Genomic DNA, 24255 nt, shown 5'->3' on the forward strand with positions numbered 1-24255 from the left:
ATCGTTCACCAAGTCTCATTGATATTACAATATCTGTAAAACCTCACCCTTCAAATATTTTGAAGGTTAACATTTCATCCTAGGTTTGACAGATATAAATCTCCATTACAAGACTCAGTCTGCAGAGACTTTTAATGATGACACTGGATTTACTGATTTTTATACTATTACGACTACATCCATCCATCCATCCATCCATCTAATCCATCCATCAAGTCTTTTAACTGCTTATCCATTTCAGGCTTGCAGGGAATATGAAGCATGTCCCACCTGACTTTAGGTGAAAGGCAGTGTGCACCCTGGACAGATTACCAGTTCATCGCCGGTCTCTATATTAATCTAAAACTTTTATACACTACGAACAATATGCTTATTTACAGTCCAGTCCATAATTTGTTGAACAATTTTCATAGTTTTGCCTCTGTATAAAACCACAGTGGATTTTAAATCAAAGATTTAGACTTTGCTAGAAAATATCTAAAAGGGTCAGCGCACAGTTCTGAATAGTTCTTTGGACACATGAAATCAAAATTAACTTAGAGCAAAATGATAGGAAGAGAAGAGTATCAAGAAGGAATGAAAAAGGTCATGATCCAAAGCATGCTATCTGTCAAAGATATGACATATATGGCTGCCAGTGGAAGCAGGTCACTGGTGTTTATTGATGATATGACTGCTTACATAAATGAATGGATGACTTCTGAAGTGTACAAGGCTATACTCTGTGCTAGAGTTCTTATTTGTTTTTCATCCATGCATTAAAAAAATACTTCAAATATTTTTAATTTAAATTTTGAATGTCTGAAAATGGGGTACCATGTATAAAATGACCAGATTTCATGAACAGTTGTATTGCAGACTGCATTTGATCAATTCATTTCAAATCCACCGTGGTGGATTGAAAACCTTTGTCCATAAAATGACTCCCTACTCAAAGATAAAGTGTGTTCGCAATAGCAACTTAATGTTTTTGTTTTTTTTTTAAATTAGGATCTCCCTTTCCCCTTGGGTCCTATTTTAATGAGGGATATGTGAACACTGTAAATTAAATGTGTTTGTACGTGCCAACTAATCTAAGCTGCCATTTTGGCAAGCTCTCTTTATCTACAAGAGATATTATGTCTCAGGGGATGCAAAAATACATATTAGACACATTAAATCTGTTGTTCTGTAATTCCTTTGTTTGCTGTAAAACAAAGTCTTACTTAGCAACTTATACGCAGGCAAAACCAAAAGCCTGTAGTGAGGTGAGCACCCAGAGGCTCAGAGTGGCTTTAGGCCTGTCTGATCCTTTGATGGATTGGAGCCTCTCATTATATGGTTTCAGGACAGCGAGTGAAAGCAATAAGAGGAAGGAGTAATAGACACTAAGAGAAAGTTAGCAGGGGGAGAAAAGCCCAGAGCCCATTTTGATACATTTCCTATACTTCATCAGTATCTGATAGTCATAGCTGGAACATGGGGATTGTCAAGCTTTACTTCAGCTGAGCTCATTTTCTCCCCAATCTTCGCTTGCTTTCATTACTGTCTGTGCTTTCCGTTCATCTTTCTCTGTCATGACCGCTGTTCTGTTGATTTCTCTTTTTTCTCCATTTCTTTTACTTCCACTGTCTGTCAGATATTCTGACTCCAAAACTAACAGGGCTTCACATGAACCCCATTTTAATGCAGGAAACAAAGGCAGGCTGAACGTAGCCTTACAACAGCTTGCAGACAAAAGGGATAGTCTGAGCAGAGCATAGACCACAGGGAATTCACAGAACCTCAGAATTAATTTGGAAAGCCCTGAGCCTTTGTTTAATCACAGAGCAGACTTATTGTACAGTATATGACACTTTGGTAGGACTTTCTTTCCTAGAATCTATACAGAGCTTTCAGCCCTTCTAGGAATCACTCAAGGGGGGGGGGGGGGGAGTCCTTGATTCTGGCTGGGTGAGGCTTATTGTGCAGTGCTTATTGTTAAACACATTCTGTATCTTATCAGAACAATTAGAGTATCCTAAACTGCATAAATTGGTAAACAAAGATCATTAGATTTCATGTAAGAGCATCACTTTTTTTGTGTCTTTGGTACAAATGAAATTCCTGAGATGTGCAGGCCAATCATATATGACTAATATTTTTAAAAAGATCAAATAGACTTGATGTTATAATCTCATATTTTAATCTTGATTAGTTGTGAGCTTAACCATATGAATTAAACAAGCACTATATTTTGTAAAGGCAAAGCAAAAGTTATGTATTTTGAATGCACAGTGTTAGTCTAAATTAGACCTCACAGAGCTGACTATGACGCCAAAGTAACCCAAGATAAAATACATGACAGAGACAATTATTAAAATAAATGGAAAATAATTATCCTGCTCACCAGATTCTCTTCTGGGTCTGTGACCCAGCGTTTTCAGTTTCTTTTGAGTTCTTATGTTATATTTTGAGATAATGTTGATTTATAGGATTATCATTTGTTTGACTTGAGTTTAGTTTAGGATGTTTCACCTAGGTGGTCTGTGTTAGTCTCATGTATTTTGTCTGTGTGTTTCATTTCGTCAAGCCTGTGTTGTCATGTCTACGTCTCTCCATGTTTCCTGTTTTATTTTGAAAGTCTTGTGTTACTTTGTTCAGTGTGTTTAGTTTTACTCTTCTCCTGTGATGTCGTTATGTTCATTTGTGTCAGCTGTTTCCCCATGTGTTCCCACTTCCCCTGATCACCTCCTGTGTGTATTTAAGTCCTCTGTCTTCCTTTGTCTAGTTCCTCGTTCTTCATGATTCAGCTCAGGTCATATTCATTTCTCATGTTCTTGTTTCTTCATAGTTTGAAGAAACAAGAACATGTATAAAATGACCAACTCTTGGGGCGATTGTGGCTCAAGAGTTGGGAGTTTGCCTTGTAATCGGAAGGTTGCCGGTTCGAGCCCTGGCTTGGACAGTCTCGGTCGTTGTGTCCTTGGGCAAGACACTTCACCCGTTGCCTACTGGCGGTGGTCAGAGGGCCTGGTGGCACCAGTGTCCGGCAGCCTCGCCTCTGTCCCGTCAATGTGTGAATGGGTGGATGACTGAATGTGTAAAGTGCTTTGGGGTCCTTAGGGACTAGTAAAGCGCTATACAAATACAGGCCATTTACCATTTTTCCGCATGTTCCTGGTCTGAATCATGTTCATGTCAGTTACCACAGTTTCGTCATAGTTATCATTGTTTAGTGTAGGTTTTAGTTTAGTTTACGCCTTGTTGCCTTTGCTTTATTCTGTATCCATGTTCAACTAGTCTATAATAAACAGCTCGCTTTTTGTTTAAAACTACAGTTCCTCTCTCTAGTGTCTGCTTTGCAGCCGTGACACTTCCTCCTGATAATCCTCTTCACTATAGTCACCATCGTATCTTGCCAGTTTACTAAGAGGGTAGATTTCTCTACAACAGCTTCTATGGCTCTCGGTTCCCTGTTAACTTTCTTCAGGTCTTCATATAGGGTACTTTCCACTATCACTCTCTGTCAAATCAGCAATGGCAGACTGACTGCTGGGAGCACTGGTACAAATGTTGTTTTGACCAGCTGTGAATATGAACACTAATATTATAAAGAAAAACGAGGAAAAATTCAGATCACCAAAGTCTCAGAACATCTACACATTGCATCTACATCAGACATGACTTTCATGCTTGCTTATAGATTGTTCTCAGCAGATCATCCAAAGCACACAGTAGAACATCACAAAGACGCACACTGATGCATGCATTCAGGCCGTTCCTCTCCCTCTACCTGTTCCTCTATATTTCACTTTAGACAAGACACTTGGTGTAATAACTGGTTAGGAAAGGTATAGAGAGAATGTTAAATAGTTTTACATGCACTGAAGCTACTGATTTAATTATAGATAGAAAAAAAAGTGGATGGACTCCCTTCACCTACATTACAATGGTTTGGTCCACTGCCTCCTCTAAATGCATCACTTTTCACACTGCAAACAAAGGATGTGTGCCCAGACTGTATAAAAACCAGACTGTATTTAATTAGTCCCATTATTTTACTGTTAAATCTTGTGCTTCATTGTGTCCACTAAATTGTTACGGGGCATCTATAGTACATCTCCTTTAATGCTTGTTTATGGAGTGAATCCTCATTAATCATCATAAAATGGCAGCCTGTTTTAAAAATCCCAGTAACATGACTGCCAATAATATCATTTGCATCAATTATTTTAATCACGCAGAGAAATTTGAATAACACAAAAGGCTAACCTAAGGGGCCAGGGATGGAGACAAATTTGAGACAAACCTGAATTGTTTCAGTCTTCACCTGCTTGACAGTGTAATATCACCTATAGCATAATATTCTCTTCTTAAATCACCAAGACTGTCAAGTCCACTTTTGTCCGCTGTCATAATAGAAAGACTTGTTTAGCATCTTTCTTCAAGTCAAAGCATTGCAGCTTCACATGTGTGAGTAGATGTCAATTTTAAAAAAAAATGTCAGATGGATCTATCTTCAAATACTCACACAAGCAAGCCTAACAGAAATAAAAGTAGGAGAGTTTTAAGATTAAAAAAGAAAAACATTTCCGTGTGATACCATTTGATTTGACTTCTGTGAGCACAGACTGAAAAGAACTCCTGTATTAATACATGCACAGAGTGGGAAGTGGTAGGACATTTAAAAAATCAAACTGTTATATTTCTCTGCTAATCCTCTGAGTACAGTCAAGAACTGATTTGGATTCGTGGGGGAAATAAGTTGCACCATTAACACTTGTAATAGGTGGCGACTTTACACCAGTGACCACAACAGTTCAGCACATATTTTTGTGCCGACCCCCACAATCCAAAACTTTCTAATTAGCATGTTTTCACAGCAACTAGGACAGCAGAAGTACACCAACTGTGTCTTTGTGTTTGTTTGAGCGGAGATAAATCATTGATGTAAAGTCGAGTCACCATCACGTCTTTTGTTTTGTGGGGGTGGAAAAAAACTATCTAGTAGTTGCTATACTGAAAACACAGTCCCTTATGACCTGTGGTAAGTTAGGATTCATTAACATGCCAAATAATAGCATCAAATATTGTGTTTCTTCACTTGGATCAAAATCTACCAAACAATAGGAGAACAAAAACAGCATTTCTGTGACGTCAGTGAGTTAGTGACAAGCCCAATCCTGGGAAAATTAGACAAAACAATGGCATTAATCAGACCATACCGCCATGTCTTTAAGCCTGGGAAGAGTTATTAAGCAATCATGCATCTTATAATGCAAATCCAGTTATGTAGAAAAAATGATTAACGGTCCTGGTATTCATAGGGATGAGAACACAAAGCACCTACCTAAACACTGTTGCAGACAAATCTGCTTCATACTGTCATACTCATGATACCCATTTATTTGTGTGTGTATACAGTTAGGTCCATATATATTTGGACACTGACCCAAGGTTGGTTTTTTTTTTTACCTGTTTACTGAAACATATTCCAATTACAGTTATATAATGGACATGGACATAATGTGTAGACTCTCAGCTTTAATTTGAGGATATCCATATTCAAACTGGATGAAGGGTTTAGTAGTTTCAGCCCCTTAACATGTGCCACCCTCTTTTTAAAGGAACTAAAAGTAGTTGAACAATTGAATCAGAGGCTATTTCATTGGCAGATGTGGGCATTTCCTTTGTCATGTCACTATAAATTAAGCTGATAAAAGTCCTGGAATTAATCTGAGGTGATTTCTGAGAAGATTTTGCTGTGAACAGACAACATGCGGTCAAAAGAGCTCTGCATGCAGGTAAAACAAGCCATCATGAAGCTGCAAAAACAGAAGAAGAAAAAAAAAACATTTGAGAGATTCGTACAATAGTAGGAGTGGCCATATCTACAGTTTGGTACATCCTAAGAAAAAAAAAAAAGCAAAGATGAACTGAACAATCCAAAAAGACCCGAACATCCACAGAAGAAAACAGCGGTGGATGATCATTACGGTGAAGAGAAACCCCTTCACAACAGACAACCAAGGTAAGAGCACTCTCCAGGAGGTAGGCGTATCACTATCCAAGTCTACCATAAAGAGAAGACTGTATGAAAGTGAATACAGAGAGATCACTGCAAGGTGCAAATCACTCATAAGTCTCAAGAATAGAAAGGCTAGATCGGACTTTGCTAAAAAAAAAAAAAAATTCTAAAAAAGCCAGCACAGTTCTGGAACAACATGGACAGATGAAATGAACATCAACTGCTACCAGAATGATGGCAAGAAAAAAGTATGGAGAAGGCGTGGAACAGCTCATGATCCAAAACATACCACGTATTAAAAAGAAAGAAAAACATCTTTGGATTTGATCTTCAATGTGGATTGGACTCACTGGATTGTGAGTTGTTTGACATGTATACCATTTGCTTTTTTTCTTCTCTGCTGTTCTTAATAAGTGCTGGCCGTGTACCCTGTTGTGGGGTTTGTTGCTCTGTTTTTGTTTCTTTCTTCCTGCTTTTTGTTTTGATTTTTTTTTTTGTTGTCTTTATTGTCTGTGTTCCTCTGTCCCGCTGTTTGTGAATGTGTAAAAAATTTTGAAACTTGCATAAATAAATACATTAAAAAAAAGAAAAAAAAAGAAAGAAAAACAGAATCTGGTGAATTCTAGACTCCACACTATCATTGCCAGTAAAGGGGAAAAATAAATAAATGAAAAAAAAAAAACATTGATTTCTAACCAGTGTTGGGTGTACTGTAATTAAATTACTTTTCCACTGAAAAAGTAGAGTAACTGATTACTGTTCATTTTTAGGTATTTTAATTACAGTTACTTACAATGTACTTGCGTCACATTGTAAAATAATTAAACTCGCTGAATATCATTATTTAATTTCATTAATTTATCTTCTAAACGTAAAAGTAAACTCTGCCGCTTTAACATCGCTGTAGTGCAGGTGCACGTCATTTCGCGCCAGTTTGCTACATAGTCGTATTCTAAAGCCGAAGATGTCGGACTCGGCTGAAGCGAGTGGCTGTTTTGTGAAATGGACATATTCCCGTCTCTTCACTTTTCTGAAACAAGCAGACAAGAATATTACAGTAATATGTAAGCTATGTCCTGGGGAGAAAAAACTATCGGCTGCTGTTAATAGCACGAGTAATCTACTGAAGCGCCTGACACGAGAGCATAGACGAACACTTCTGAGTGATCCTTGTTCATCGTCCATGAATAATGCTACATTGTAGCCTGCAATCATTTTGTTGAAATTAAACTCTTCAAATAATAAAATTATTATTTAAAGAGTGGACAAACAATTTCTATTGCTTGTCCACTCAAGGTTTATAGGGTTTCTAAGAAGTATTTAGTTAAATTACTTATTGAGTAATTAAGTTACTCTTCAGACACAGTAATTAGATAAGTATTTTAAATACAATATTGATTAAGTAATTAGTAATTAATTACTTTTTTTAAAGTAACTTACCCAACACTGTTTCTAACACTTGGTTGAAAAACCAAGTGTTAGAAATGAACATGAATGGATATGATTTAAAATACATGAATAGATTAAATAAGGCGGGCGGAGGGGTTGCTATATATGTTCATAACTCTATAAGATACAATGTTGTAACAACTATGTCTATGGCTATTGATGGAATTTTGGAATGTTTGACTATTGAGATCATGAATGAAAAAAAGAGAAATGTTATAATAAGTTGCATATATCGGACACCCAGTTCAAGTATTGACATTTTTAATGAATGGATAGAAAAAAATGTTTGCTTCGGTGAACCAAAAATTACTATTCATCTGTGGTGATTTTAATATTGATTTGTTGAACCCAACAAGGTTAAAAGCCATTGATGACTTTACTGACACGATGTACAGCTTATCACTATATCCAACAATAACAAAGCCAAGCAGAATAACATCACATAGCGCCACTATTATTGACAATATTTTTACTAATGTCATGGATTTCCAAATTAATAGTGGCCTGCTTGTCTGTGACATAACTGACCACTTACCAGTTTTTACTTTGTGTGACTGTGATTTAAAAAAAATAGATACCAAGATTACGATAGCAAAGCGAACAATAAATGAAGAAGCAATTCATGCCTTCAATTTTGATTTAGCGCAACAAGATTGGAGTTCGGTGTATGAAGAGTCAGATGTGGACAAGGCTTATGAAAATTTCCTAGATATTTTTACTATGTTGTACAATAAACATTGTCCTGTAAACGAATACAGGACAAAGAAAAAAAAGATAAAAAGTCCTTGGCTCACAAAAGGAATTATCAATGCTTGCAAAAAGAAAAACAATCTGTATAAACAGTTCATCAAAGTAAAAACAAGAGAAGTGGAACAAAGATATAAAGCATATAGAAATAAATTGACTGATATTATAAGAACGAGTAAACAACTTTATTATAGAAGAAGATTATATGAAAATAAAAACAATATAAAAGGAACTTGGGATGTGTTAAATAACTTAATTAAACAAGGATCTTCTGGAACATCATATCCTGAATATTTCATTGATGCAAATGGTGAAAATCACAACATGAATAACATTGTTGATGGGTTCAATAAATTTTTTATAAATGTTGGCCCTGAACTAGCAGCGGACATCCCGTGTCAAAAAAATGAAAATATCAGTAATATAAAATCAAATCCCTTTTCACTGTTCCTCTCAGCTACAAATGAGCAAGAAGTAATACATATCACATTAAAATGTAAAAGTAAGTCTTCAATGGATTATCATGACATAAATATGTCTGTAGTTAAACAGGTTATTCTGAATATTGCTAGTCCCTTAACATATGTCTGTAATTTATCATTTCAGTCCGGTTGTTTTCCAAAAAAAATGAAAATTGCAAAAGTAATACCACTATACAAAAGTAATGACAAACACAGTTTTACCAATTATAGGCCTATTTCTCTACTGCCTCAATTCTCAAAAATTTTAGAAAAACTTTTTAATTCAAGATTAGAAAAATTCCTTGAAAAACATCAAATAATAAATGTTGGTCAGTATGGTTTCAGAACGCAAAGAACCACTGCAATGGCGATAATTGAGGCAGTAGAAGAAATTACTAATGCACTGAATAAAAATAAATATGCAGTTGGTATTTTTGTTGATCTCAAAAAGGCCTTCGACACAATCAATCACTCAATTTTATTGGATAAATTGGAAAGATATGGTGTTCGAGGGAAAGCTGGTAACTGGTTAAAAAGTTACCTAACGGGTCGGGAACAATATGTTAGCATAGGGCATTACCATTCTGAGAAACTTGGTATTACATGTGGTGTTCCCCAAGGGTCAGTATTGGGACCAAAACTTTTCAATGTTTACATAAATGATATTTTTGATGTTTCTCAAGTACTTAAACTCATACTGTTCGCAGATGATACCAATATATTTTTCAGTAGCAATGGCTATACTGATCTTGTAATGACCGTAAACAGGGAGCTAAAATTAATAAAAAAAATGGATGGATATAAATAAATTATCATTAAATATAAATAAAACTAAAGCAATGTTTTTTGGTAATTTAAAATATAATATAGAATTACCAATTATTATAGAAGGTGTACCCATTGATAATGTGAGTGAAAACAAATTTTTGGGAGTCGTAATTGATAACAAAATTTCATGGAAACCCCACGTCAGACACATAAAAACCAAAATTTCCAGAAGCCTCGCAGTTTTGAACAAAGTGAAACCATACCTTGATAAAGATGCACTTCGTACTCTGTACTGTACCCTGGTTCTTCCATATTTTACATATTGTGTGGAAGTGTGGGGAAACACATATAAAAACACAACTAATCCATTAGTCACAGTACAGAAACGAGCACTGCGTATTATTCACAAGGCTGGTTATCTAGATCATACTCACAAACTCTTTCTTCAGGCAAAGTTACTTAAATTCCAGGATCTGGTTAATTACAATACATCCATAATCTTATACAAAGCCTTTAATAAACTTCTACCTGCAAATTTACAATCTATATTTGAAATTCGAGAAAGGACTTATAATGTGAGAGGCTTTGGAGAATTCAAATTACCCAGAACTCGAACAACCCGTAAAGGTTTTTGTGTGTCTGTATGTGGTGTGAAAATCTGGAACAGTCTGAGTTTACAACTGAAACAATGCAAAAATATTCATAGATTTAAATTCCTCTACAAACAGTCGGTCTGGTCACAGTATAATCAATGATGGTTTTAGTGTGCTCTGTAATGTCTGTTCTCTTACCAATGCTGGTATGGATTCCAAGGGAAAAAAAAAAAAAAAAAGTGTGTGTATGTATGTATATATATGTACATGTGTGTGTAGATACATATGTATGTATGTATATGTATGTGTGTTTGTTACTTGTAATTATTATTGCCTGTTACCTGTGGTAACGCAATTTATATATTCTGTATTCAGTTATGAAGGTTCTATTTGTTTTGCTTGGTTTTGTTTGTTTGGTTTGCAACGATGGGCGTAGCTGCGGGAAGCTTATTGTTTTTTTTTGATGAATGAACATAGGGGTGGGATTTAATAAGTTTTCTTCATCCCACTCCTTTTCAGGTACATTTTGTTTGTTTGTTTTTTTGTTTTTGTGCACTTTATGTTCAATATATGTATTGTTGTGCCTGAAATGAACAAATTAAAAAAAAAAAAAAAAAAAACCACCCTAACCCTAACCCCCTAACCCCTGAAACGAAGGGATTGTTTTAAAAATGCTTTAGTTCCCCCCTTTTTATCCACTGAATCAAAGCTAAAAGTCTGCATCCCACCTGCATCTGTTTCATTTAAAAATTATTGTGGTAACTTACAGAATCAAAATTAGAAAGAAGTTGTCTCTGTCCAAATATATATGGATCTAACTGTATGTCTGTTCACACTTACCTACATGAAACGGACTGTTGTAAAGAGATGGACAGAACAGAAGCTTTTTCCACTTTGATATCAAAAAGTAAATTGAACTCTGTCTGGTATAGCAAATAATAAAGTTAGAATTTTGCTGGAAAGTTATTTGCTGTTGTCATCCGAGTTCGATATTACCACCTTTTGACAAGACACGAGACTCTCTGCAACATCAGGTCTGTTACACAGAACACCAATGCAGTAGGCCACTATTATTAAAACTTGTTCTGAATGCATTGCTTGGTTGTAATTAGACTCAAAAAATTTGCTAAATATTTGTGGTGACATAATAGCTCCCTTTCCTCTGCTGCTGATATTATCACAGCAAGTGCTAACACTGTTCTCTCACTATCTTTCTCTCAGAAACACACACACACACACACACACACACACACACACACACACACACACACACACACACACACACACACACACACACACACACACACACACACACACACACACACTTAATTGTAACTGTAAAAAAAAAAAAAGTCCCCAAAACACAGCAATACAGGCACAGACACACACACATTTACTCTATAGCCAGAGGCTAAAAAGAAAGAACCTGAAGAAACTGTCTGGGTCATGTCAGACTATGACTGCTGAAGTGTTATTGTGAGTTATTATGAGTAGAGTCTGTTCTAATTAAAAAATAATATAATAGAATTTTTTTTAAAAAGTGTGAATGCAAGATGTGAACTGTAAGTCATTGAGCCTGTTACTTTCTGCAGAGCTGCAGTGACATTTCCAATTGGCTTTAATGTTACATAATCCCAGCACAGCCCCCTGCCTGTATTGAAGAATAGAGCAGAGAGAAATCTTTCATTTTTGGCAAATGAAGGAAAACAGGCACAAAAAAAAAGATAAATTGCATATATTTTGCATAATGAGTTGCTTTATTAAACAAAGAGCAATCAAGAGAAATGTCTTCATTCTTACCTCATGGGGATAATTTGAGAAAACAATCCCAGCATGAACAGGGAGCTTGAGTCTTCAGTTGTTACGCAGAGTTATTTGTTGATATGTAATGATCCATACCACCTGAAATAAACTTCTGATAGCAAGGAGAACATTTTCTTTCTCTTTGTGTTGAGAAACTGTAGAAAACCCAGAAGAAACCAAACAATAATGCTTCAAAAAATCAGCCTCACAAACAGCGTCTGCTGCACTTCTGCACAGAAAGCTGGTCATTTCATAGCAGGTGCAATCCATCCATTCATAAAAATAGAATCCAGCATGATGATGTTTCATTCATTCAAACAACCGGTAATTATTACAAGTGAGTTTGAGTAAACCCGCCTTTAGAAGTAAATTAGTTTTCCAAATAGGGGAGGCTTCCACTGGAGCAACATCTGTGCTCTCTAGTTTCAATCAGCAGCGGGATTCAGCACTACGGCAGCGGCTCAACAGCTACCTTTATACCACAGACTACTACTATACACTCAAAGTATAATCTTATCATGTGGCCAAAGAGCTTAAAATGGAAGCCACAGCAATATACTTTTTATGTGTCTTCTGGTTGAATCGTAAGTACAAAAATGAATAATAAAATACATGATTCATTAACAGAAGTTGGAATGTTCATGCCTTTGTAAGTAAAACATGTCAGGAGAACAACAAATATCCCATTACCAATCTTAAAATTTGGTCATGTGTGCCACTAATAATGAGCAGAGGCTAAACAATATGGTTTGGAATGCAATGATTTTACGCAAGGCCTCTTAAATAATCCACCCATCCATTATCTATACATGCTTAGATGGTCACAGAGCAGAGCTGGAGCTCAGCAAACACTAAGCAGGAGGCACCCTGGGGAGGTTACCTGTCAATAACATAACCAAACAACCACTTGCACTCACATCTTCACCTACAGTAAATGCAGAAATACAGAGTCCCTCATTAAACCAATCTTGTCACTGAAAAAAAAACTATCTTCAGCAGCACTGAGGACATTCAGCATGTAGAAACAATTTTAATCGGCCGTGGCACTTTGGCCCCTGAAGCAGGAGCATACTTTTTAGAATCACCCTTGGCTGAACTCCATGGTTTCCTTCTGACCCCAGCACATATGAATGAGATGAAAATATTTTACTGATGCAATAACTTGACATCCTTTCTTGAACATTTATGAGTTATTTGTTCTCCCAATAAAACTGTGTCAGTATATCACTTTCCTTAACCCCTCTCCATAAAGTCCAAGAGTCACACATATGTTTGCCGATTTGAGTTTCCATGAATTAACTCATTTATCACTTACATTTGTGCACTGTTCCTTCCTGACAGGGAGTTAAATTGTGCATTTACTTCAAATTCAACTGTTTAAAGTGTGCAAATGTTAAAGTGAGATGTAGGGAGACGAGGAACGAACACGAGGAGGAGAAAATGAGATGTCAGATAAGAACTTTTCAATTTGGACTGTCTTAATTGTTCCATTTAATTGTGCAGCTCAAGCAGAACATATAAATGTAAAGGCTAATTGTTTGTTTGATATCAACCCCTCCTTAGAACCACACAGTTTCAAGATTGTTGAGGAGGATTACCTGTTGTCATAGCAACAGTGGGATATTTCACCAGATGTTGCGATGCCGATTGGTCTCGTTTACGACCCTCCAAGGTATCTGCATGCTTCATAGTAACAGCTTTATCTCTACTGCAGAGGAGAAGCTCTCGACACAAATGCAATCAGCAACGCTAACGACAAAAATCAATACAACTCAAGTCTCTTTGTGTTTTTGTATAGCAGTTCTCCCTGTATTGTGTTTCATTTACAAACACAAGATAGTAAAGGTCATTCTGTTGGTCAATCAGTGCAGTGCATCATCCACAGCTATAAGAAAACTCAAAAGGCCATGAGCCAAAGTGCCTCAGTAACTCCACTTTTAGTTAATAAAGCAGAAATGTCATAAAATGACCCAAAGCTACAAAACTCCACTTTGCTTGAGTCAGCTAAAAGTAAACAGTCAAAGTAAATCCATTACAATGGAGTAAAAATAGAGCCTTCTGTAGGAGATACTTCAATGTATCTGAAAGCCAGATATGACACTCTTCTTGATGATGTCGCTCCTTTAAACAGGACCATTATCTGTTTGATAATGCTGGCGCGTCACAGCGCTGACACCAAAGGACACCTTGTTTCTATCTCAGTGCCGCCAGCAGCTTCTGATGAAACAGCAGTGTTTAACTCTCTGGAATGAGAAGCAGTGAAATCCAGCAGCCAAAGAAAACTATTTCCTCTCTGCCTTATATAACACCACTGAATCCCAAAGATACACAAGGATACAATAAGTAGCGTACTTTGAGTATGGGTGTCATTTTATGCACAGGTGTTTGCCAAGTTAAAACAAATCCTTCACAAGTGTGTCAAAACCTTTTGTCTCTGGTTAACGTCTTTGTTTCTTGTCATAATAAGGGATCAGTTGGCCTTTGCTTTGGCATCATTCACTTAGCCAATCATTCAGGCTACACTGCTGCCTGTGGCTTTTAGTTAAATTCAATTTTTGGAATAAAGCCCCTCAAGCTGTTTGGCTCTTTTAGTTTAACAGTTTGTTGAGGTGTAAATTTATGGAGATAGCACAGGCAGCGAGTGCTGTCCTTATCTAACTGTCTTTGCAGAAATGTCCACCAAAGTTCAGAGTGTGAAAAAGCTGGCAAAGACATGAAAAAGCAAAAAGGAACATGCATGTTAACTAACACAGAGACGGGACTTTTGGCTTCCTGTGACATTCAAATTAGCAAAAGGGAAAACTGCTTTCTCCTCATTCATGACATGGATTTAGTGGGTGATCTGTGATATTTAATCCCAAATGGCCTTAGGGATGAAAGCTCTTCTTAAAGCCAGTTATTAGTCATCCGCTGTTGACACAGCCAGTGCTTCAAATCTCCATTCACAAGTAGCCGGGTCTCATGGGAGCAGGCACAAGATTTCTGTTCGCTTACACATTCTTCACTGAGACAATATGGAAAATATATTCTAATTATTATCTACTGCACAATAAAAACTGTAAAAGTTTATTACATTTACTGCAGCAAATGTGTGTTGATCTAAGATGTTCAACATCTGTGATGTACATAGACAAACACAAAACACAATTGCATAATACTTCAACACTATACCCAGGTTGTTTTAACTTGTAAAGTGACCACTTCCTATTAAAAAAGGTATGTTGCCATTTTACCCTGGAGCTCTTTCTGCCTCCTCCGTGGCACTCAAAAGGCCACCAGTCTAGTATGACAACAGCTAAGACAAGACGAGCAGGGTCAATTCCAGAAGCACCTTGTAAAGTCAACATGACATTGCCACTGGCTGTAATAAGGTCAGTTCTTAGCCTGTCTGCTTGGAAATACGACCTGCAGCCGGGAGCCATAATGCCACATATAATTCCTAATCAGTGCCACAAAGTTAAATCACAACTATCCAAAAAACACAGGCACTCTTTTGCGCTTTATTGTGAATTTTACTGTTTTGGAAGTGGGTGTAATGTGAAAAGGCGTACTTGGACTGCAAAGGAAGTGTTGTCTTCAACAAGTTTCAACAATAAATGACTTTAATCCCAACCCACTCTTCTTGGGTTAACTCAATCGACAGCAGCAAGAATGAACATATCATCAAAACATGCTACATTTCTTTGGGAAAACACTTTTCTCATCATGTTTAATTAGATGGAAAAAAAATAGAAAGAGAATCCAGCTGCTTGTTAGTGTGTCTGCATGTGTATGTGACGCTGATGGATATATACAAGGCTCCACCTCCCCACCTGCTCTCTCTGTGTACTTCTGTCTCCACTAGCAGCAGTGCATTAGTGCAAGTGCCCAGACATGTATATACACTGCAGTTAATGCTAAGAACCAGGTCAGTGCTACCACAGCAAAACATAGGAAAAATATAAATCAGCTGTTTAAAAAAACACACCTTATGCAACAAATAAATACCTAAAGAAAAACAAACAAACAAGTAATTGTGATGTTTTATAGTCCCACTGGTGGCCCACTGTTGTGTTGATCCACCACTTTGACCCTAAATGAATATCTCGTTAATGAAAACGGATTGCTACAGAATATAAGAAACATGTCCCCAAAGATAGGAAACTTTGGTGCATTTTTAAAATTGTTCAGTGTATTTCTTCAAGGCCAAATACCATTCCTATGCATGCCTTTGTAAATATGTTAACTTGCGAGGGCTGGTGCTGTAGGGCTTTGTTATTTATGGAGTTTTAAGATATAGGATTAAAAAGAAGACACATTTTCGTTCTCTAACTTTGTTTTTCTTGCTCTTAAATTGCTCCTACAGGCTAGAGGAAGACACATTGGTGTTCCAACAATAAATAATCTGTTTAAGTTTAAAGGTATAAGACAAATTAATGTTGCAACTACTTGTGTAGCAATGGCCAACAATGTTGGATGATTTATAGAAACAGCATACTAAGAAAAGAATTGCTTTTTCCAAAATGCTCAGACTCCTCATGGAACACCTAAACTCAATCCCTCCTCCACTGCTTTGCGGCTTTGATGTCTAACTGCATGATACAACAAACTAGTAGGGCTGTGATCTCGGGATTGTCTATTTGATTGGTTTGCTAGTTTAAAAGTAATGGTATTCCCAACACCCAAATTTGAGTGTTAACACATCAGAAATGGCATATTTAGAAATGTCTGGACTATTAATAGTTCTAACATTAGTGTCTATCTGTTGCAGCAGGCCTGCATGACCAATCAGCTGGTAAAGAGTAGGCTTCACCATCAAAACTGAGATGGTGAACGTGATTTTTTTTTAAAACGTACCTTCTTTTAGCGTTTTGAGCAATTAGCTCAAAGCAGAGTTTTATTTTTAGTGTTACTGTGATCTAGTTTTTTCATTTCCCAGTCACAATAACTGAGTAAAATAATGCTTATTCACCTCTTGCTTTCAGTGAAGCAAGTTCAAATGTCATAGCTATTCTTTCAAACACCAACCAGCTACAGCTCAAACTACATCTGCAGGGCAATCAGCATGCAGCCATTCACCATCAACCTGCAGTCAGACCAACAAAACCCATCCACCATGAGTCATTTCAAAAAGTCAACAATCCAAACTAATCTCCTCTGATGGGCACTTATGCAATATAGGTTGTGAATACACTCACTGGCACTCCGGCAGAAACTGCAGAGAACATATTCAGTAGATAAATGGAGAGATGGAAAAAAGGAGGAAGAAGAGGGAGTGAGAGACATAGACAGATACAGAGAGCAAAGGAAGGGGAGCAGATGTGGCCTTTGGGCTGAAACTGCTGAATCACCACGTCTCTTCTCATTACTTTATCGCATCGTGAACCTGGAGCACTTTCTCTGGAGCAAACACAGAGTGCCTGTCGTGATAAAAGGCAGAGAACGACAGCAAAGAGGGAAGACACAGAGGAAAAACCCACAAAAGAAAGAAGAGCAGACAAACAGGAAAGAGCGCAAACATCCAGAGGAAGTGATAAAAGGGAGATCCCCAAATATCCTCCCTCCCCCTTTGCTTATCCTCCCCTCGGTGCTGATATCACCTTGAGAGGCCCTGGAGGACACTGTCTCTTTCTTCATCCATCTCACAGGCTTGGGTCTGTTACATAAGGACTACAAGAGTCTACTCAAACACAGAGCCAGATCTAGATTTGCCTGAAAATACACTCACTCTTTCACATTGCAGATTTAGTGCTGGACTCCCATTGTGGCTTCTTTTTGATGCACTGTCAGAGAAACCGATCATTATAGCACAGTCAATATATGAGAACGTGGAGGAAGATGCACAGACAGTCATGATACCCATTGCTGCTTATACACGAGTCAGTCAGCAGTTAAAAGGGCATGCAAATTCTATCTGGAGCTGTAAACCGTTTGTATATCCATGTCTGGGATCGATTAGTTTGCAGGGCGAGCCAAATGAATATTTAATCCTAATCTTCAAGCTTTTAAGATGCGAGGTTTGATGCAAAGAATTATAATTTATGGAAATGAATAATCAAAGTACAGAGAACTAAAAGAGGAGAGTAAGAAAAAGTCAAAGCTTCGTTTTTATTGCCATCATCATGACAGGTACAAATGGCGAGTTCTTATTGCATGCCAATTCCATTCAGGGTTTATGAATGTGTTGATAAAACATTTCCTGTAACTCGTGAATATGGCTGTAAAATGGGCTTTGTTTCTATTAGACTCTAAGAAGACAAGTAATCTGGCATTCAGTGAGACTTATATAATAAATTCTCCTCAGAGGGAATTTATGTTTGTTGTATTTGCCAAAAATCAGAATTTCTGCCATAACATTGCATAACACAGTGTAACACAGCATCTTTCTCAGGCCCTTTTTTTAATTACTGGTCTTACCTTGGCCCAGCAGAAGTGAATAAGCTCTAAATTGATGTTTTTTCAGTGATTTTTAGAATGCATTTTAAATATTAATTTATTAGTTGGTTTTAACCTTCTTCCAGAACCAGGTCATATCTGATATTAAAATGCAACCTGCTGCCATTTTGAGGTTACAGAATGGACGCATTCAGTGGAGATGCAGTCTAGTTCTCCACTGATTAAAATGGATGCTGTTCACTACTTACTTAAATCCTGTTGTATTCTAGCCGGTAATAGGGACAAAAATAGCTATTGTATTTTAGCTGTCTCTTCCCTATGAAATCCAACTTTGTTCGTTTTGGCTTGAAAGTTTTAGAGCTATTTCTATTTAAATATGGGTTTGTTTTGGGCATGAGAGGCCTAGGACCTGAGGGTTTAAGAACTCTTTAAAGGGTCATAAAATACCTCATACAAGCCTGAACATGGTTAAGAATATCCACTCGCGTACTTACTGATGTTCCAAGTCTGGTTTTGTAACCAGCTTTTTTTAGAGCTTCTAAAATCCTTAAAATATCGGTATATACATCTCTCTCTCTCTCTCTCTCTCTCTCTCTCTCTCTCTCTCTCTCTCGCTCTGTCCCTCTCTCTCTCTCTCTCTCTCTCTCTCTCTCTCTCCCCCTATCTATCTATCTAAAAAAAATGTCTGTGTTATGTGTGTGTGCTTGAAACCCAGATAGGATGAATATATGTGTGTGTCTGCTGATGTACGCATGTACAGTCTGCCACTGACTGCACATACACTGTATTTGACAAAATTACTGGGATACCTATACATTAAACCTAAACAGAATAAAAAATAAACAGCTGCTTTGCCATGGAAATCCATGCTGTGAAGCTTCTGGCACGCAGTATTTATGCTGATGTTAACTCACCAGGGTTTTTGGAAACTCTACAGTTATCGAGTCAGCAGCATGTTGGTGATTATGCAGTCTCAGCACTCAACAACCCTGCTCTGTAATTTTATGTGATCTGACACATAAAGTGTCAGCCATTTGAGGACCCTAAACTGGATAAGAGAGATGTAGAAAAGAAGAAAGAAAGGAGGGATCGATGGCATGTTTAGCATCCCTAGAGATGGCTGCTGGCTATGTACTTCTCCATACTTCTACATACATACTCAATGTATGTACTGTATATATTCTATTTATCCACATGTGTAAACATACTTTACTCTAAAGATAAAGAGTAAAGTGGTAAAAAAAAGTTAGTACAAAGTTATAAAAACTTTAAAAAATTAAATGTATGGAAGGTTTTATTTAAAATAAGAAGAAAATCTAATAATAAAGGAGATCATAAATTCAGATTCTTGATACAAAAATGCCCTGATTATTGGTACATACAGAAAGAAAAAACTGTTTCCTCTCATGCATGAGTGATGACTGGCCTTCAGGTTCATTTTAGAGGCAGTAGTTTCAGTTTTTACTTTCTGTTTCTCAGTTTATATCACTAAGAGCCTCAAGCCCGCTCTTTCTTGATGGATAATCAATAATGTCTAGCAGAATGCCTCTTTAGTCCTCATGCCTAAAGGAAAGCTCAGTCTACCCATCGCTCCCAATGAATAAACATTAATATTTAATCTGTGTTCTCTGAAAGAAAGATTGTGTACAAACAAAATGAAAAGGCCACTGAAATTATGCCAGTGAAATTGCCAATTCATTCCATTATATTGTGTTTGCTGTGAATCATATTTACTTTCTTGGCATCGCCAAAGGTGCCTGTGACCTGCGACTAATTTTGTATTACACAATTTAAAATCTTTCTTGTGTGAGCCAAGGCAACGACAGTATCCAATTGCATACTGTAAGCCTACATTTAGAGTTGAGTAAACATAAACCACAAAAGAGTTTTTGCAAATCCAGAGTACATTATTCATAGCTGGAACCAAAGTAGCTATAAATGATTATCAAACTGGAGCGAAAATTCCAGCAACAGCACTTGCTCATGCATTCAAACATATGCTAAAACCAGATTTCTTATTACCATGCACAGTCTGATATGATCGATAACAATTCAAGACCACTATAAAAAGAGACATTCTGTTTGGTCTTTGTAAATTTGAAAAAAGGATGGATTATACGAACTAGAGCCACATATTCAAATGTGTTTTATGAATTAAGGCAGTGTCTCACATTCAGATTGCCACATCATGGGTGGCAGCCGTCCAATCATAAGCCACCAAAACAGTCCCAGTATGAGCTACAGCATTACCATAACATAGAGTCACATTCAGTCGACACAGAATAGTGGAACCTCAGTTTTCATGCCTGATTCCACACATTTGTACCCTGAAGAGATAATCCTGCACTGACTGTGTTGAGAACTATTTATTCCATTTTAAGCTGTGAGTGTCTTTAATTCACACTTAGCAAATCATAAGATAGATAGCAGTCAAAAATGCTTTACAGTTCCACTTTAAACAGAATTGGATTCATGCCACTCCTCTCATCTAACAACAAAAAACTCAGGCCATAAATAAGTCTAAATTTCTCAAAATAAGTACTTTTTGGCCTTTATTTTGGCAGGACAGTTGAAATGAAGGTCGTGAGAGAACAGGGGGAGCACACGGTAAAAGGCCCGAGGCTGCTGGTGGTGTAATGGCACTTTTGGGACCTTAACTGGCCATTGTCTATACGCCACAGCCTACCTGAATATCATTGCTGATCATGTCCATCCCTTTATGACCACAGTGTACCCATCTTCTGATGTCTGCTTTCAGCAGGACAACGTGCCATTTCACAAAGCTGAAATCATATCAAACTGGTTTCCTGAACATGAGAATGAGTTTACAGTACTCAAATGGCCTCTACATCAACGGATCTCAGTCAAAAAAAGCACCTTTGAGATGTGGTAAAACACAAGATTGGCTCATGGATGTGGAGCCAACAAACATGCAGCACTTACATGATGATATCATGCCGATATGGATCAACATCTGTGACAAATGTTTCCAGGACCTTGTTTATCTTATGCCATGAAGAATTAAGGGGATGCTGAAGGCAAAAGGCAAAGTGCACCTAACAAAGTGCCCGATGAGTCCAGTGAATGAGGGAGTCCATTTTCATCCAGTGTAAATGTACTGAAAATGTGTCTTCCAAATGACCCACTGACTGACTTGACCCACTAAAAATCACAGTCCACTTATTTCCTTGTTTTGGAGCTTTCAACCATATCAATCTAGCATCATATTCACTTTTATCTGTGCTACTAAGCAGTAATTGCTAAATGGCAACACTGCAGGACATCCAATAAATAGAAAAGGTCACGTGTCTCAGGAGGCTGCCATTTTTCAATGAAAGGTTGACAAGATTAAACTACACTTAGATAACGACAGTGCTGAACAGCTGTAAAGTCCAACATCAACATCCACTTAAGAAAACATTTATAGCTTAAAGGTGCGCAGAGACAGAAAGCAGCAAGTAGAATAGCAACAATACGTAGCCTACGGCTTCCATTTCACTTGCAGAAGACTGTGTTTTATTCAGGGCTACACGCTCTTTTATGACAGTGTAAGATGTACGAGTTCATTGCATAAGGATTATCTCCTGTTAACCAACATGTACTGTCAAGGGATGGCAAGTCATACTCAGACCTCTCTAACACACACACACTAAGACAGCCTCACAGGAACTGAGACAGGTAACACTGCTGGCTGGTGAGACGTTTGAATCCAAACCCAAGAGAAAATCTGACTTGTCTGTTTGGATTAACAGGCCTGTTTCTATTTTGGGAGCAGTTTCAGCAAGGAAGCAAAGTTCATTTTAAAGCTAGATACAAAACTAAGGAATAAAAAGGTAGAAGGATTCATTTGAGTGTGTGTAGCAACTTTACTGGAATTTGTAAAGCATTTATTTATATTGATCAGTGCCAGTCAGTATAAAGCCAATGCACCCACACTTAACTTGGCTATTTTTTTTTTTTTTTTTTACAGTAAATCATGTTCTTTCTGGCTGATGACGAAGCAAATATTTTTATTTCACCAAACTCAAGAGCCTTCCAAAAACTCAGACACAGTGTGCCTGTTTCTTACAGGTCACTAAAATTTTAAGTTTCGTTTCAGCAAAAACACTCAGCTCTACTGCTGATAGCTTCAGCTTCCCCATCAAGCATTTGGAAAACCCTCTGCCAATCAGCCCAGTGAACACTTACCACTCATGCTGTGGCTCATCAATGACCAACAGAATCTTGAACTTCTTGGAAAGGGATGGAGAGGGAGCCGACTGCTCCACAAAGCCAGCAGCAGACGCGGCTGTCTGTTTGACCACATTGGTGATGGAGCTGAAGGAGCTGAAGAAGCCAGAGGAACCACCGGTGGAGGACTGGGCCTGTTGAGGCTGCTGAGCCAGCTGGCTAGGGCGCCGCTCCTGAGCTGCAGGAGAGCTGGCCGGCACCTGGGTCGGTCCTGGAGCTTTGGTTGGGGACGGGGCAGGAGCCGGTGCTGCACCCTGCTGGGAAGGGGAGGAGGCAGTGGGGGGAGGAGGAGCAGGTGGGTCAGGCCTCTGGAGGTCTGTCATGTAGCCATTGGGAAGGTTGGACATGAAGCTGCTGTCAGAGAGACGGCGTCTGAGGAAGTTCATGACTGCGGTCGAAAGGTGGGTCCCTCAGTCGGTCAGTTAGTTTCTCCTCTGATTTTAGGTCTGAATGGGGTGAAAGCAGAGGCAGGCTTGATCAGCGGTCGGATGAGTGACAGAAAGCAAGTCAGTCCAAATGATTGAGGGATGCGTGTCAGAGAGCTGCCTCTGTGGAAGGAAAGGATGGATGAAGCGATGGATACAGCTCTGGTCCAGTCTTCAAGAGACAGCTCTCCAAAGTGCAGCTAAGCCAGCGAAACAGCGCGCATGTATGTGGTGTTCCTCCTGCTGAGCCTCACGCCTCCTCACAAATGCGCGTGTGTGACGTGTGAAAGTGTGTGTCTGAGAGAGAGAGAAGGAGAGAGAGGTGTGGTGTCGCCCCCTTTGGTGAGGTGCTGGTGCTCTCCCCCCTCCACTCTGCCTTCCTGCCTGCTGTGCTGCTGCGAGCTGAATGTACTCAAGAGATGCTGCTCTCTCTGCTTATCTCACTCTTTCACTCGCTCATGCTCTATGTGCCCTTTTCCTCTCCCTCACTCACTCTCTCACTCGCTGTGCTCGCTGGCTGCCCCCCCGCCCTCCTCCTCTCTCCTGTCATCATCCTCCTACATCACAGATTACGTTCATGTGTCGTGCTGCAGCCTTGTAGCGCTGTGTGCCGTGTGCAATCAGTGGAAGGGGTTTCCTGCAAGCGTGCATAAGGTGGAGTTCACAGATGGAAACGCCATCCATCCTTCTCCGCAAGCCCCACCTTCTTCCCCCACCATCCATCCATCTTTCAGCCGCTTGTGCAGCATGTCTTCCCTGAATCTTTTCCCCCCACCATCTAACGTCAGCTCGCTGATGCATTGCTACACCAGATAAATTCTCATAGAAAAAACATAACCTCCTCTAGGATGGTATCCTTGCCAGTGGACTACCACTAAAAGCATGCGGCATAACAAATGGCAGGGATGATTTGAAATACAGTGAAGAAGTAGCTCATTGTCTTTCTGCCTTGTGCTTCCATGTTGTCCTTGTCTCTCCCTGTTTTATATGTGTGTGTTTTTTTTGCCTGTCCCCGTTGCAGTTATAATGGTAAATATGATTTTTTTTTTAGCCAGATTTTTTTTTTATGGATCAAAAGTGAAAGGAGGATGTCACGTACATACTGTAAAGCCCCTTAAGGTGAATTTGTGATTTGTGCACAATAAAACTGACCTGACTTGTAGAGAACAAGAGGACAGGAAAAGAAAGGCAAACCAGAGAAGGGCAGAAATGCATCTATATCTTTTAGACTTTATTAACAGATTTTTATATTATTCTTTAATGGTGGTATTGGCTAAACATATCTGCTCTTGATTAGACCTGGTAGCGATATAGGTATGACATTTAGGTTCACCTTACTTTGATCTTTGTAACAGGATGTGCAATGATATCGTCTGCAGGAAGATTTTCCTAATTTTACTTAACTTGAGGGCAAT

At 38.3% G+C, this 24255-nt stretch overlaps 1 protein-coding gene across 1 annotated transcript in view; it reads right to left on the reverse strand.

The window, feature by feature from the left end:
• The window catches only part of syn2b (synapsin IIb), an 89038-nt gene extending 65729 nt beyond the window's left edge, over nt 1–23309 (reverse strand). Inside the window, exon 1 of the mRNA XM_063473974.1 lies at nt 22374–23309. Within this exon, the coding sequence (XP_063330044.1) occupies nt 22374–22801 (428 nt within the window). The 5' untranslated portion in view covers nt 22802–23309. The remainder of the gene's footprint in view (nt 1–22373) is intronic.
• Between the last annotated feature and the right edge of the window lie 946 nt (nt 23310–24255).

This window comes from Pelmatolapia mariae, linkage group LG5 (genome assembly GCF_036321145.2).
Source record: "Pelmatolapia mariae isolate MD_Pm_ZW linkage group LG5, Pm_UMD_F_2, whole genome shotgun sequence".
Lineage (NCBI taxonomy): Eukaryota > Metazoa > Chordata > Actinopteri > Cichliformes > Cichlidae > Pelmatolapia > Pelmatolapia mariae.